Here is a 16,814-nt window from a genome sequence, read left to right on the forward strand (position 1 = left end):
AACTTGCTGAAAAATACATGTTGAGAGCAATACAGACTGACATCATTGGGTTGGCAGCATTTCTTGCAAAGGTTTCATCCCCCGTCAGTGGTACTCTGCCAGTCTGGGTAAATGGATGCTGAAAATGTCAATATGAATCAAAATTTGATGACAGGGGCCAAAAGAGGTCTTAAAGAGGCCTAACCTTTCATTAACCACAATGAAAAGTGACCTGATCAATTCGAGTTTCTCATGAATAAATTTGAAATAAATTATGTAAAGTAATCCACGTATGTAGCATCTGTGTCCATGATATCACCAGGGTCCATAATATTGCCACCTTGAGAAATAGTGTGCTTAAAGATATTTTTACTGCAACATACCCTAGGTATGTACATTTGAGGAGTGCAGGAGTGCATACCAAAAGTATGTTGCAGTAAAAATATCTTAAAGCACACTATTTCTCAAGGTGGCGATTTTATGGACCCGTTTTGGACACGTTATACTAACATTGTGTACCATGTACATTGTACATGTACATGTAGTAAGTAAAACTACATGACATTGTAGGCTAGGCTTTCATAATTCAGTTAAATCTTTATTGATAACGGTTCGTGGCATCTGTGTGGTGTAGTGGATAGATCATCTGGCTGTCAAGCAAGGGGACCCAGGTTCGATCTCCAGGGTTGGACCCAGACATGTCCATACATGCACCCATTGTGCCCTTGGGAAAGGCACTTAACACGCATTTCCCCCTCAGGTAGAGGGATCCTGGGTGCCCTACTCGGCTTTGGGTTGACAGGGCATCCAGCCGTAAAAATCTTGCTTCAAAAAAAGATTTGCACTTGATGCAAGCACGTCTAATCCCCAGTTATGGGGGAAAATGATGTTAAAACTGGATAAGAAGAAAAAGAAGAAGTTCACCTTACTACATGTACTCAAGTTCAATCTGACTGCTGAGTGGTAGGTAACTTGTCCTGGTCAATGTCTAGGTCTGAGAGAAATACAATAAACTATACTCTAGTCTATGAATATACATGTACTAGAATGTACTAGGCACTGATTCTTGTGGAATAAAGGTTTCAAACATAAGACGCACTGGAGGAAACTTTTCCAAAAAGTTACCATGTTGGTATGAATACCTTTTTTTGACAGGGCACAGATTATGTCTTCCAACAGTAGCTTTTTAGTTGGAACCACAGCTGAATGACATTAGGGAAACTTCCATTCAACATGCATGCACAATACATATGCGTGCAAATACTGACTCAAAGGTCACAAAGTTGAAAGTAGTCTGATTTCAATAAGAATATCAAAGCATCGAAGGTAGGGATCAAATGAGAAAAGATTTCTGTTGTTAGGTAAGATTACACCACAGCATGGTGGCAGTGTTACAATAGCTCCTGATTCAAACAGGCTTGAATGAGATGTAGCTGATGGGATGGAGCTGGAAAGATCACTGTAACCAGGTTGTCAATTATCACACACAGAACCTTTGTTGACTTTCAGATAGATGTTATATCATCATCTCCAATGTTTACCAAATGTTGCATCACCCTCTTGATTGCTGGATTATGTGCATAATTTATCAAAACAATGCTAGTGTCACACAGCTGGGTGCACCAAAAGGCCCAAAATAAAGTTGTCTGAAACGCTTACAAATGATAAATGAATAAAGGCAAAAACAATTAAAAGTTAAATGGATGCAGATGTGCTGGAACCAAACTATGGAGCTTATAAATTAAAGCTCCTTTGATTGTCATTTCTAATGCATGGCAAACACTAACATTCACTGATGAATGGATCAAAGTTCTGGATTACCTTACAGCCATAAAATACAATACTCTATACATGGACTACATTTCAATGAGTCTACTAGTACATTCTCCACAAACTCTTTTGAGACATCTGTCAAGAGAAGGCATATAAACATGTACAAGAGCTGCAGGTAAACAGCCTGTTATGTCTCTTTAAATAAGCAGCTAGAACTGGTTTGAATCAGCCCGGGCCGAGGCCAAACACTGATGTTTAGAAGAACAGCAGGATGCTGTCTAGACTTAACTCAACATTCTAAAGGGCAGCATCAGGAAAATTTTCATTGTAAGTGTACCATGCAGTAATTAATATTGCTAGGCTTGCAATGAACACATACGCAATGAACACATACACACATACAATATGAATTTATATGTACATGGCTATATCATGTGCTAATCTTAGCTTTTCTAAAATTCTTCCCATATATGCATGTTGGCTCAGATAAAGCCACTACAATATCTATTTGTAGAATATGCATGGCATGTAGTTGCCTTCTGCTTCAATACTTTAATAGTAGACTATGATGTCAGATTATCAGTAATGGGACATACAATGTAAATGTAGCTATGGGCAGAATTGGCCAGGTCACAAAGTCGTGATGCCTTTCACTGCTAGTTCCTCTTTCACCCTTCTCAAATAGTCAGGATCTGGATATCCGTGGCTGCAAAAAAATATGGACGCAGTGTTAGTTTTAAATACATGTACTTGTACTGTAAATATTGAAATTTCCTAAGTGGTTTAATCTTTGCGTTTCTTGCAGTGACCTCTGCACCAAATAGACTTTTCAGTTTAATATTGCTATAATAATTGAATAGTATACTACATGTACAGAACTATGTGCTTCAACTTCAACTTCAGGATTCAAAACACTGAAAAAAACTTGCCAATGAAATTGCAGTGATGTACAGCTGATATTCCTGTTACATTTTATCAACTCTAAGAACGTGTGCTGTGTTGAAAATCTGCTGGGCACAACAAAAGAATCGTATTCGTGGAAGTGAATTAAATGTCACCAACATGGATGTTAGCCTGTGGTACACAAACACCCACTGTCAGGAGCTGACAGGGCCTGACCGGTGGAAGGGCTGCTCCAATGGACCTATACCATTATTACGTCACAGTTTGTTTACCGCAATGAATGCCGGTCAATCGACGTTTATATTGTACAGGGGTGCGTAGCGCGGTGTGTGTTGGTGTAGAGTTAGCCTAATATAAGGCTTTTAATACAGTACTACTTTAGTCTTATGTCACAACTAAATCACCCATGCGGCATGTAATGCTGTGTCAACAAAACTAGATGCAGCAAAAATCAGACATACCTTACTTTGAAAACTTTGAAATGATCTTTATTCTTTAACTGACCGTTCTAGAATGTTCTTTAGAACAGGTAAACAAACTGTGACGTAATAATGGTATAGGTCCATTGTGATGTAGACGGGCTTAATGCATGTATGCAGCTTTAGCTTTTATCTTTGAAACCACGGACCAGAGACAATTATATATATGAATTGTGATAGAATCCCAAAAATTTTTAAATAACATTATAAAATTTGATTGCAACTGAATGGGACACTGAAGTACATGTATGGCAGAGGTTATCTCTGCAATTTGCAAACCATAGAAAACAAGAAATGAAAATAGCTTTCTGATCCAAGTATTGTACCTTATCATCACCAAAAAAAATTAGTATATTGATTTGAATGAAACTGGGTCACACAGATTTGGGGGAAATGTTGTTCTCAGTTGATAAAGACAGTGAAAATTAAACAAGTCCTAGAGGACAATATGGAGAGAGCCTATGCTCAGTGCCTGAAGTAGTAGACTTTTTCCTTAAACATATATTTTCATGTTGTTCATTCAGTCAAAGATGAGAACAAGCATTCAAAATGGGTGTGGCCTAAAAAGGACTGCAGCAGTACATAGCTTTGTACTTAGTAGCTTTGTAAATAAATTACATGTAAAAGTGCTGTACAGTTGGTATTTTTCGCAAGAGCCTTCATGTAATATTTTTGTTTGAACTATTCTTTATTCATGAGAAGCTCAGAGAAGCTCAATGCAGGATCAATGCACAGTTGGCTGTTTGACTTACATTGACATCAAAGGGAGGAAATTAGCAGAGCGGTGACGTCCTTGCTTCCAGGCATTTTATGTTTATGGAAAAAAGGATACTTTCAAAACAGCGACAAAAGCTAGGGATGACGTATGAAGAAATGAGTCTATGCGTGTGTAATTCATAAACCTTACTTTGTCGGGCCTCCGTGTGTGTTGGTTTTGTGGTGGATGTCGTTCCAGATGACACAGTTGTCCATCCCTGTGGTGACAGACTGGCCCACGGTGAACAGCAGCTTGGTTTGGAAGGCCTTATGCAGCAGTCTGCACACCTCCATGCCCTCGGCAGTGTTGGGGAGGTATGCCCTGCGATGGCAGCCGTAGTACCGACGTCCGGGGTTTGGGTGATTCGACTACACAAACACAAATGGAACAGACTTTTAACACAGCTGTCAGTCTTTCCGATCAATAATTTTTAAATTCAAACACACTTTGATTTCAGAACACATGTACACATCATTACAGTTTACATTATTTCATGAGTTACCGGTTATCAGATACTGGCAAACAAAAAACTACTTAAGCATATACTAACATGTACATTTGTACATACACATCACAAATAGAAAGTAATCATATTCTGTGGCAGTATACTGACATTCAGCCTTTCAAACACTCTTTATTATGTCAATCATGAATTTACTGTCCCTAAAGAATGCAGCACAATGATACATCACCCTAGAAAGTCAAAGGAGGCAGCCACACATGTATGAACATAACTTACTGTTTGTATACCATCAGGGAAGTCATACATGACGACTATCGTGCCGTGCCGTTCGTAACCGGGCAGTGGGAGGTGAGGATCTACTTTCCACTCCATGGTCCCTTCTGGCTGTGCCCCCCACATGGTGCCGTAGACTTCACCGCAAATTGGACAGACCGGTTTGATCTGCATTGCACGGTCGATACAGGGAGTGCAAAACACATGTCCGCAATTTTGGTAGGGTCTTTGGGTTCATAAACGTGCTCCTGCAAATGGAGCAGTTCTCAGAGTCCCTCCCCTTATGTGTGTCTGAGTTCCTCCTCCGCTGCTGGGGGTGCCCAGAGTCAAGTCCAACATCGTCAATGTCCTCTGCCAGACTCTTCACAATAAGGCCACGTTGTTTCTTCTTGGACTGGCTGTGCTGCCGGCTTGCCCTCTCCCCAAAAACTGTAACCTGCCCTCACTCTCGGAGACGAGGCTGGTTCCTGGTCCGTGGAAGAAGCACCTGAATCCGAGACACGTCTTCTTGGAGAAAAGGAAGAGGGATCAGCCGAGTAGCTGCTTCCATGATGTACTTTACTCTCAGGGACATGGCTGCTGTGGGGTTGGTTTTCTGGCTCAAAACTACGATGCAAGGTTGAGTCTGAAGAGCGGCGTCTTCCTTCAGTATTCAAGGTGCTTTTTGTGGTTGTGCTGCTGCTGGTTGTGGACTGCTTGTTTGTTGGTTCTTCTGAGGGGAGTGAACTTTCATGCAACGGATATAGAGTACTGTATGTTGGCTCCTGACTGGGAGGATTATGCTCTACATCAGAAGGAAAGTGAATACGTGCTGCACTTGGACCCTTACTTGGGTCCGCTGAAGCCTGGGTGGTTGATGTAAACTGTTTGTTCTCTGTGTCATTGGAGGCATTGCGGAAGTCTGGTGTGACTGGTTCGTGACAGTCCTTGTGTGGACATGTGCGGAGGCGGGAGTAATACTTAACCTTACACTGCAGGCAGTACTTGTGTCCAACCTTACAGAAGGGGACTGTGCGAAGCTGCTCTGTCGTGTTGCAAAGGAGACAGTTGTCTTTCGGCTTCCCGCGGTCCCTCGTGCTTCTCTCACTTTGTGAGCTTGCCGTGCTTCCGGCCTTCTGGCTGCGGAGTGGAGACCTTGTCCTGGAGGCTTCCTTTTCTGGTGGTTGTTTGGGAGGTCTGTCCAGGCTGCGCGATCGCACACGGGGCTTGTGTACTCCGTGTGACTGGCCGGACCGCGGGTCAGTCTCTGTCAGCAGCTGGTCTAGCAGACCCCTTTCTGTATCAGTCAGTTTATCAAAGTTGTCCAGAAGATCTTTGATAACTTTCTCCTTTTCAGACATGGCACCTTCCTCTGGTGGGGGCTTTGTAGTAAACTGCACTGGACCTAAAGGGACATAAGGAGGCATACAATGTACAATGTAAAAAATTACATGCACACATATATTATATAATGAATAAAGTGTCCCTCTAACCCTCGGAAGACGGGGAACAACAGACGATAAACCGGACAGTGAGTGAGTGAGTGAAAGTACATGAAAGTATGTTAATTGTTGAGCTCAACATCATTTTAAAAAATTACAATTTGACATGGTTTCATCATTATCATTACACTCCACTTTAATGTTCAACCAACCCTGAGGTAGAAAAAAATCTTGACACTGATTAAACATTACTAGAAAGAGAATCCTTATTTCCCCTGAAGCATCTGACCCAACCACCTGTTAAAAACATAAATGGCTTTTGTGACAAGATGAAGCAAAGACAAGGACAAGGTGAATGTAAAGAGGAGGGAAACAGAAAGGATGAGCACGTTTGTCAGGGTCATCCTCATCAGGGCCTGCCACTTCTGCAGCTGCAGCTGCTGCAATCTGGTCATCACTGCTAGGGTGAGCTGCCTCCTGATCTAAGCTTGGGTCAGGATCTGTGGATTCAGGGATGAGGATGCAGGAAGTGATGATAAACATATGAGGTAGGTGGGAGGGGTTGAAACAGTAACTGTTGAGGATTTCAATTAGCATCCAGGCATTGTTTTGTATGAGTGTCAGTCCTTACAATTAAAAAACATTTTAATGTCTTACTAATCCCTCAGACCTTGCAGCCAGAATTCACAGAAACGCTAATGCATGCCATTTTCCATTAAAAGAATTTCCTCAACTGAAGCTTGATCAAGGAATAATTACTTGCACCTAACTGATGCCTGAAATTGGAATTATGCCCTTTGTTTCTGGGTGAGGAAGAGAACTTATTGAACACCTCTGGTATAGATAACCTTTGTAGCACCCTAAAGGTGCTAAATGTCAGGACAATCAAAACACTAGTCTTCAGTTTTGATAAAAATATACGGACAGGCTTTTACGTAAACTGCTGAAGAGCACTCTACAGCTACAAAATGCCAGGCCAATCTCAGCAAGAGTTTTGTAGAAAACTGACCTGTAGGTTTGTTTGAAGTGAAAATGACATCGCTCTTATCCTGTTTCCTTCTGCCCCCACTGGCTCCATGGGGATCAGAGATGGAGTGCAGAAGTTTGGGTTTGCCTGGGAGAAAAACAAAACAGATAGAAATATAGTTTTGACTTGCATAGAATGACTAAATGACCTATCAACATACAATGTAACATTACATGAATGTACACATCACAAGAATGATGTCACCATTTTCAAGATGGAAAACTTATCTAACACCTACATGTAGGGCCATCATACTTTGTGTGATTGTTGTACAATTGCAAAACTTTGGGCATTTGTAGGATAGTCGTGCATGTGTCCTAAATTCAGCTGTCATCATATTGAAAAGATCCTTGAAAATTCTACAGCATCAAATGACCAACTGTACATTGAATGTGACTGAGCTGTTACCTGTTATTATTTGAACATCCTCCGGAGGTTCTACTTCAGGCTCGTTGTCCTCCCCCTCCTCAGGAGCCATCTCTGTGATCTGGGCCACTTCTGTGTCTTCTTCCTCCACCTCTCTCTCCTCCTCCCTCCTCCGTGCAGCCCTGGGAGACAACAGGACCTCTTCTGTTGTCTTGGAAATTCTGAAAACAACACAATCTTTTATGTAGATATCATCTGGAACCCCGGACAACATACATCCTATGATGCATCTTTGGTTAGTAACAATGGAGAGTTTTGTGCGAAGATCATGCCATATGTAGTAGACTTGAGAATAAACGGGTGCAATAGTTTGAAAATCAAATAACTGCACCCATGACGTACTGCGATATAATTGCAGAAAAAAAGTTTGTAAATTGTAAATGTAAAGTTTAGTTGTTGGTTAAGTAGATAATATCTGTATAATGGATGTGACCAGGGCTTTAACAAAAAGTGGGGTATGTAATATTGTTTAAACCAATGCATATTCTAGTACATTATGTATAACAAACTATGCACAATTCAATTGGAGATACAAGTTTGAAATGATACAAAAAATGAATAACCTGATGAAGGCACTCCCTGAACTTGGGCTCTCACATCCCTCCTCCTCCTCCTCCTCCTGACTCATGCTGATCTCAAACATCTGCCTCAGGACGTGGACCATCTCCATCTCCGCATTCACCAGCCGAACCTCCCCCAGGCTGCCCAGCTGAGACTGAGACTTGCTGAAGTCTCGGACAGCATCGTACACCGCCTTCGCACAGACGTCGTTTGGGACACCGAAGATACCTGGGATTAAAGAATGAAGAAGAACTGGTTCATTATTTTAAATACACATTTACAAATACAACGTCATAGCCCAAGAGATAAATTTCTGTGTTCTATACAATGTGTATGCATTAGATACCCTTGATACCAAGAAAGTCTGAACACAGGAACACTATCGTTCTTGTGATGCCAGCAAAACCCTAGGCTAAAGTTGTCATTGTGTTGTTGTCACATTTACTGTATTTCAACTGTCTTGAATGTATGTCATTTCACATGTCAGCATTATTATGGTAAAGCTGACAATATTTTAAGACATATGCAATTCTGAAAAATGCACTGTGTAAAATGAACGCAATTCAGTAAAACTGACTACAAAATTAAAGCTCAGTAGAATAGACCCACCTGTACTGATGGCAGGGAGAGCAATGGTTGTAGCATGAAGCTTTTCATTAGCATAGTCCAGACAGTTCAGGAAGGTGACACGCAGGGCACTGGCACACTCCGTCTTGTTACTGTAGTCCCGCCACTTGGGGCCGACAGCATGGATGACATAGTGACATGGCAGGTTTCCCGCGCTGGTGTGCATGACCTGCGTCTCGTATAGAGGGCCATGCTTACTGATGTACCTGGGACATGGACATGCTGAATGTTAGGAAACTAGGAAACATCTTTCAGCTAATATTCCAATCCTAGGGTTAACCTTTAGCTATAATCATGGTTTTGATTCCTTACATTCTAAGTACAATGTATCATGATTGTGCATGTAACCAGTTACCACACCATGCAAGGAATTGTGGAATGTTAAGAAGTATCTTTACATTGCAATGCTAATTTAAATCCTAGACTCTACCTGTTACTAAAAGGTTTTCTTGACCTGATAGAAAAAAATGCACAATATACATGGAAAGATACCCTGTACATTTTGCATCTTAAGCTTACACATTCTAATTTTAAGTTCAAGTTTGTAAATCAAATTTCTTGTGCAGTCTCAAAATCTGAGAACCAAGGAGGTAAAAGTAAAGGAAGCATGAGGTATTTTACCAGACAGAACTGCACTAGAACTTGGATGTGAAGGATGGAAGAAGGAAAGAGCTACAAGAAGAAAGAAAGAATCAGCAGTTACGTGAGTGAGAGAAGTGTAGGTGTATAGAAAAGGGTAGAATTGATCTGTAATAGGTATGAGCAGTATGAGATGACTGGAGAAAATGCCTTAGACATTTTTTCCATGGAAAACTTTTCAAACAATTATACATACATTGTATGGCTCATCATAAATGACAGGTACATTTTCATTTAGTTTAGACTGACACTCCTACCCTTTTGTACTGCCAATAAGAAAATGACAATGAACTTTATTGCATATTCACGCCCTACATGGGCCAAAAGGCAAAAATTACATAAATTGACACAACAAAAGCATGTGGACTTTTGTGTGATCTTCTATGACACTATAACACAATTATAATGTTATATAGATAGAATGAATTTAACATCAAATGCACATGACTGTGTAGTGATCAAATATTATACATTCGTCAAGTACTCCATACTTCCTGCACTCTTCCTCCAGACTGGGCCCTGCCTGTTCCTGTATAGCTGCAGCGATGCCTGCAGCATGAGCCAGGTAGCCATTAGCTGCGTTCACAATAGCAGTGACCTTTTCCTGAGTCAGATCACCTTGGTACATGGACACAGTGATTCCCTCCTTCGTCCTGAACACGTATCTGTCACTCTGTGGATGATAAGCAAGAGCAAGAGAGACTGTCAGGATGTAAACTAAGACACTTAAGAAGACTATGATTTGTACAACACTTACAGTCTTGCCACAGATCAGTAGAAATGGGATGAAGAAGGTGTATGTTAGAAATAATAAAAACACAAGCAACCCAGGGGAACTCAGTAACAGTTTCTACTGTACCTACATGTATATTCCTTACATAATACAAAATGAATCAAGCAACTAGAAAAGTTGTATCTTGAGTGCCAGCTGTTTCAGATCTTTCATCAATGACTGAGAATGCTATCTGCAATGTCCAACATTTCCGAGAAATTATTGATTTATAATCGATACCTGGATGTGTAACCTTACTGATGTACCTACACTCTTGTTTTTTACCTGTTGTTTGAATCGAACCCCTCTGCTTCCTCCTGGCTTGCTGGCTTCTGATGTCTTACGTTCCTGGAGCTCAATCTCTTCACCATAGGGGTACTCCTCTGGGATTTTCTCGCCCATGTCACGGGTGACCTGTTCCCGTATCTCGTCCTGTAGGTTGGATGGGACGATGATGTGCCCGCCGAGGGTGTGGTGCCTCCCGACCTGACGCACCAGACCCGACATCACTCCTGACAGCTGGCGGAACTGGCTCTTGGCTTCAATCACCTGCGTATCATGGGAACAACAAGTTTTGTTGACAGAGTCAAAAAAAGGTAGTCAAACTTAAGGACTCAAAGTAACTCCCACACCATTCATGGTGCATAGATTGGTGTCCATTGCAAAATTTCTTTAGGTCTGGGCCACAGAACTCACTTCAGCCGGTGGTAATCCACTAGTACTGTAGTTGTGTGCTAAGCAAAAACAGCTGTATGCACCATTTTGAAAGGTATGACTTGGCCAGGGAGTAGGGACAACAGAGTACTTGCAAGAAATAAGTTATCATATGAATAGAAAGTTAATTTACTGAATTTTTAAATAAAAAGGTACAAAAAATATGACGTCCCAAATTATGACCAACACAAACACACCATTTACTGACCTGGACCTGTTCTCCAATGAAAGCAAACCGGTGGTTGTTGTTCTCCACCTGGACATACACGTCAGGATGATCCTTCCTGGTTTTGTCGATGGCTGTCTTGACCTGCTGTGCCAGTGCAGGGTCGTAGGCCAGCTCCATCACTTCCTGAACCAAGTTGGGGAAGACACTCTGGTACAGGGCGATGAAGGCATCCTTGGCCGTGGTCAGCTGATCCACAGTGGTGGTGGGATCTTTTGGGATGACCTTGAACTTCAGCATGTCGGTCTCGTTGCTCTTTGACCTGAACTTGACCCTGTACTGGCGGCGGATGTCCTGCAGCCTGTCCTGGTAGGCGTGGTACAGGTAGTTGAAGGTGTCCTGGTCCAGAGCCATCACGTCCTCATCGTCCGAGCTCAAATCTGACCCGTCCTCGTCATGTCTCTCACGAACTCTCCTCGCTCCGGACCCAGAGTTCTTTTCCCCACTGTCATGATTGTCGAACTGGGCTGCCATTGGCCGCTGGTGTCTGACCTTTGGCCTCACGGCTGGCTGATGACCTCTGGCATCTTCCTGTTCTGCTTCATCTATGATTTCGAAGCCCTCATCGTCCTCTGAATTCCTGGACCTTTGCCTCTCTGCTGCCTTTTCTCCTCTGGGTTTCCCAGAAGGGGAGACTTTTGACTTAGGTGTCCCATTTGTAACAGGTTCATCAGGAACTTCCTTGGCCACGATGGGCTTTGTGCCTGATGCATCATGAACCCCCTCTGTGGGCAGGCCATTTGGGATGTTTGTCTGCTTAAGTCTGGCTTGTGGGGATTCTCGGTTGCCAACCAACTCAGACAGTATGTCATGTACCTGGGAAAATACAAATGTCAAAAACTATCTACCATGTGAAAAAAGGTTGGAAATAGGGACAGTGTTTTATACTACTTTTTGTGTTCCACACAACAGAGATGGCAGAGCCGAGGAGTTTTTTCTATATTAGGAAATAAGCATTGGAAGATTTTATATTTGACTTTATCCAATATGTATAGATCTGCTGATATGAAGTTTTGAATTGTTATACTGGGGGATGTTGCATTGGAGATCTCATTAGACCCTTTTTTTCAGGGTGCCAGATATATGTGACCTGGCAGAATTACTACATGAACATGTTCTTTTAGAGTTAAGTGGCAAAAGTAATGAAGGGTAAAGATTCCCCTCACCTGTTGTAGTTGTGCTAGACTGCCCTCCACCTCGTAAGTGCCTCCCCCCCTGTGCAGGTTGATGCTCACACCCGTGTCTGTCTGGAGTTTCTGCAGGAATTCTCGGCGCCTGGTCGGCAGCTTGTCTACCAAGTCAGGACTCAGCACTGCTGTCACTACAGTGTAGATCTACGGGAAATGCAGCCAAATGTCCTACTGGATTAGTTCAAACATGTATCTAACACATATATCATATAGACAGTTTATTTCTAAACAGTGCTGTATATAATTCAATGGAGGAATTTAAACTATTTAAATGAAGCTTTCAACTACCTAAGTCAGAGAGTATATTCTTAGTTTACCATCATATTTATACTCAAACTAATAGAATATCTACAAAAAGAATGATAAGGCTGAATTTAGAATGAAGAACATTTTGCATAATGTAACCAGGGATCATGCATAAGTGAGTATTTCTGCAAGGAGCAATGTGTGTGTGGATCATTCCATTTCTTTCAAAATAACTTTTTTAAAGAAAGTGAGAGAGAAACCAGATCTAGAATACATTATTTGAACATATACATGTACATGTACACATGTATACGTACAATGTAGTAGTACAAAATGATAAGCTGTCAGGGAGACAGTACTTGAAAGTCAGTTGAAAGTCATTGAGTCCAAGGGTATGAGGCGATATCCCTGACCTTTTTCTCTTAGCTTTTTACATAAGTCCAACAAAATGTCTACCCTTGGCACAAATGTTCTAGTTGGCAATGTCGTCAGCAGTACAGATTGTAGCTGTATCCTTGAGCTGCCCCAGGATGAACCTTAGAGTTTACAGACAATTCTAATTTGGTACGTTTGACTGGGCAAGCATGTCCAGAATGTAGCAGTTTGATGTGGCAGTCTGCTTTGAAAATGTTTTCAGCAAAATCAACTGACCAGCAGTGCAATGCAGGAACATTTGCAGCAAAACACAGATATTGTTCAAAGTCAAATAAAGAAAATGATGGAAAAATCTATACTGTTTGCAAACAGATTTTAGTCACTGTAAGGTTCAGACTTCATGCCCAGAGCTACTAGTGCTGTATGTGTTTGTGTATCTGATTTGGAGGACTACATGACCATATACACATGTAGCTGGGTGGTCTATAATGTTAACTGCATAATGTCTACAGTATGTTCAAGTATATTATCAGACTGAAACTTATCCAGGTATACAGAAAATAATTTTCAACAACTAAAGTTGCAAACAGGAGGCATTTATAACTGCAAAATAACAGTTATTGCTGTACTTACAGGAGTGTAGTCCTGACTGTCACCACCCTTCTGCCTGCCCACAAAAAGGCTCTTATCTTCCAGGTCCATGTTAGTTATAGCTGTCTCCACCTATAGCTACGTAATATAGTATGCAGTCCTGTAGGAGAAATAAACAGACAGCTCCTTAACCGAAGAAAGTTGTACTGTCAGAATCTTAAAATGATCCAAAAGTATAATTGTTGGGAATAAGTAGTGATCTCTGAAGACTTCATCGATGAGCTAACAAACTTGGATGTAAGCCAGGACCACATTTGATGTTTGCTTTCTTATTATCTCTGTCAGATAAATTGAAGTTACAAATAAGTTGCTCTTTCACATGAATAAACATTTTGGCACTTAATCAAAATTGGGATTTCGTTGATTTGCCGAAAGGCTGTCCTACACCAGTTGAACAATACAGCTTTATGGTATACATTGTATATAAGTCCAGAAATTGTAAATAAGTCAACTCTACTAATTATCAGACAACTAGTCTGTATAACTGTAAGAAAGAAACCTTTTCCACATATAGTTTACAGGAGAGACCATGTAATACTACATGACATAGATACTCTGGCTGAACTGTGGCATGAAACCAGTCAGACAGGTCATATTTAACCTACGTGACTAGTTTCTTTTTGTCCAGTAATGTTCTCAAATTATAGTCTGCCAGTATTGGGCCACGTGAGGGTAAACAGGGGAGCTTATTAACCACTTCCACCATTAGTACTCTAAATAACCTTACCTTACTACTTAGACTGCACCCAAATCTGCATTGCCAATGCAGTGAAACTTCATGTACAACATGAATATGTAGGATATTGTAAAAAAATATGTGACATTGTCACTGTAATTATGACTAAATTAGTACTATGGAAACTCATTTCAAGTTTCTCTTACCAAATTTGCAGCAACATTGCAAAAGATTTGTCGCCAGTAAACTGGGTAACAACTGAATGTGAAATATGATATACGTTGTACTTGCACAGTAACTGTAGTGTCCTTCTAAGGGATACATGATCCTCAAACACTTAGGACAGCCTGTTTTGAAAACCTATCCTAAATGTCATAGGTCACTAACTACAGAATAACAATGTTTTACCTGGGCTTAGGAAAGATACAGTGACAGTAATGTTACTGCTTTAAGTGCCTCTTTTATGTAGAACATAATAGTCATAATGTCTTCTGTGTAGATAATTATGTTCCTCTTAAAATATGAAAATATTATAGGCTAAGCAGAAACTGAAACAAACCATGGATTTTTTTTCTCCCCACTGCCTCTATAAATCCTTTCCTTTGAGTTTGAAACATTATGTAAATTGATATAGCAGCATAGGGTTAATAGTTTTGGTGAAGTAGGACAACATACATGTATGTATACAGTGTTCCAGTTTGAAAAGGAATGTTGGTAACTTGGTATGTACCAAATTGTCTGGGTCCCTAGGGCCAGGTTGGGAGGGGCAGTGACTCACTCATTGAAAGTCCTTTGTACATGAGTGCTTGTAGTGTCAGTTATAACGTAATGTGCACGTTGTAACAATACTTTTGATGCTGCTCTCATCACTATAGACAATGAACAGGTGTGACAAATTTCAACAATACCTTACGTGGATGTGACTGGAAACACTGTATTGTACATAAAATATTCATGCACTGTGGACAATTTACCTACATGTACAGAGAACTAATTTACTAGCAAGCAATTCAAAATAACACCTGATTACATACAAAAATGCATGAAGAAAACTATGTTGTTACACTTACAGTAAACACCTTCCAGGTATTTTTATTTCCAATCAAACTTCAAAATAGTACCAGACTGTTTTGAATATCATTATAAAGTTCTGTTCAGTTGTGCATAAGTTTGATGTTTATGTACATTGCTTGTAGTTTGATATTCAAAATTAAATATAAAGTAAAATTACATTGAACTAACATCTTATTGTATAATCATAAACATGTAGTGTGTATGCTGAACATTAAACATCATATCCAACAATACCTTCACTTAAATGACAGACTAGTACTAGAGTAGGAATACATTACAGCCTTGAGGCAGATGTATAGACAACTAGATTCTACTAGTACTTTATCATATCAGATTATGTCCTTTACAATAAAACACATTTTGCTTAGCAAATTATACTAGTATTTGAACTAAGGTTAGTATGAGCAAATACCAAGGCAATAGAACATAAAGACTATTACGATTCAATACGAACTCAAACTGATCCTATTTCTCACTTGAGCTCCCATTAGATTAGGTGAAGTGGGTTTTGTATGAAAATATTTTCAATTGCTTGACAGCAAATTGTACTTAACAAGCAAAACAATTCTTTGGATCAAATATGTCAATTAAAACTGCAATAATTCAAAACTTAATTTTATTGATGCTCAAAAAGAATAAATTTTGTTAATTTTAAAAAGGATCAAAACTTTTACCACAGTAGTTTGAATTGGCTACTTCTGGTATAACGGCAATATAATAGTCGGAGTCATACATTTCTTCTTGATAAATATTCACTATCTGAAACCCACAACAACACAATTTATCATAATGTAAAAATTTGAACAATGTTTCCTAAAGTCCTTGAAAAGAACTACAGCAAACTTTTTCAGTTTACTAGTCTACAAGAAAGTCGTTAAATCAAAAATATGTTGAGTGCCTGTTAAGGAGGCAGTCCTCCGTTTTCTCTAGCAACTCAGAAAACAGAAGAGGAATGGAAACTGAGGGGAGGTACAGTATAACTTATGTGCCATGTCCCCCCAAGATCTCAAGTAGTGAAAGTAACCCAACGTAAACAGTGATGCGGGGAAAGGATAGAAACTCTTAGTGACGATTTTCTAGTCTTTGGATTAGTGTAAAATGGAGCCCCTTACCTGCACGGGGTACTTAGACAACTTGTCAGTCAGGATTCTTCCCGCATTTCCCGCGGAAAATAGAGAATTCGTCCTTTTTGCACAGTGTCCAGTTTGTAGAACTACATCAAACGCAAAATGGCGTCTCTGTGCTCCCCCCGGAAGTGAATCGTGAGTGGGGAACACCCTCATGCGGCGTTCTGATTGGCTGGAGTGTATGACGTCATTTTGGCGCTAAAGACTAATCTCCAATCACAGATTTGTCTACGCAGCGGAAAAGAGTAGCATTGGCATTAAACATGCTTCGAAATAAATAAGATTCGAAATACATGTAGCGCCGAAAGGTGGAGGAGTCCAATCAAGGACATTGGTGCGATCAATAAAAAATGAAAGTACTTGGGACTGATGGCAAAAAGTAATAAATCTGGTACATGTTTTGCTGGCTATTAAATGACGTGTCTAAAATGTTGA

The 16,814-nt window shown here is 40.4% G+C and overlaps 2 protein-coding genes across 3 annotated transcripts; both read right to left on the minus strand.

Moving 5' to 3' along the window:
- Positions 1-1,088: 1,088 nt before the first annotated feature.
- LOC109462965 (probable E3 ubiquitin-protein ligase DTX3) lies at positions 1,089-5,164 on the minus strand. The gene is made up of 3 exons (XM_019759609.1): positions 4,631-5,164; positions 4,042-4,259; positions 1,089-2,458 (listed from the first exon to the last, which is right to left on the minus strand). The coding sequence occupies exons 1-3, from the start codon at positions 4,799-4,801 to the stop codon at positions 2,383-2,385; spliced, it is 465 nt and encodes a 154-aa protein (XP_019615168.1). The 5' UTR covers positions 4,802-5,164; the 3' UTR covers positions 1,089-2,382.
- LOC109462964 lies at positions 4,943-16,466 on the minus strand. Of its 2 annotated transcripts, XM_019759607.1 has the most exons (12): positions 16,365-16,466; positions 13,485-13,602; positions 12,207-12,374; positions 11,023-11,856; positions 10,386-10,649; positions 9,820-10,001; positions 8,672-8,895; positions 8,065-8,290; positions 7,484-7,662; positions 7,058-7,162; positions 6,438-6,548; positions 4,943-6,011 (listed from the first exon to the last, which is right to left on the minus strand). In XM_019759607.1, the coding sequence occupies exons 2-12, from the start codon at positions 13,551-13,553 to the stop codon at positions 4,969-4,971; spliced, it is 3,405 nt and encodes a 1,134-aa protein (XP_019615166.1). In that variant the 5' UTR covers positions 13,554-13,602; positions 16,365-16,466; the 3' UTR covers positions 4,943-4,968. The 2 variants fall into 2 exon arrangements, with proteins under 2 accessions (XP_019615166.1, XP_019615167.1); XM_019759608.1 differs by lacking the exon at positions 6,438-6,548.
- Positions 16,467-16,814: the final 348 nt, after the last annotated feature.

The sequence above is a fragment of the Branchiostoma belcheri genome, unplaced genomic scaffold (genome assembly GCF_001625305.1).
Source record: "Branchiostoma belcheri isolate BF01 breed outbred unplaced genomic scaffold, Haploidv18h27 scaffold120, whole genome shotgun sequence".
NCBI lineage: Eukaryota > Metazoa > Chordata > Leptocardii > Amphioxiformes > Branchiostomatidae > Branchiostoma > Branchiostoma belcheri.

Coding starts and splice junctions, on each gene's coding strand:
- LOC109462964 (XM_019759607.1), bottom strand. CDS start 13,553: ATGGACCTGGAAGATAAGAGCCTTTTTGTGGGCAGGCAGAAGGGTGGT. Junction 12,375..13,484: donor ACAGTCAGGACTACACTCCT/GTAAGTACAGCA, acceptor CATTTCCCGTAG/ATCTACACTGTAGTGACAGC. Junction 10,002..10,385: donor GGGTTCGATTCAAACAACAG/GTAAAAAACAAG, acceptor TATCATCCACAG/AGTGACAGATACGTGTTCAG.
- LOC109462965 (XM_019759609.1), bottom strand. CDS start 4,801: ATGCAGATCAAACCGGTCTGTCCAATTTGCGGTGAAGTCTACGGCACC. Junction 4,260..4,630: donor TCCCTGATGGTATACAAACA/GTAAGTTATGTT, acceptor GTGTTTGTGTAG/TCGAATCACCCAAACCCCGG. Junction 2,459..4,041: donor ACACACGGAGGCCCGACAAA/GTAAGGTTTATG, acceptor ATTTTTTTGCAG/CCACGGATATCCAGATCCTG.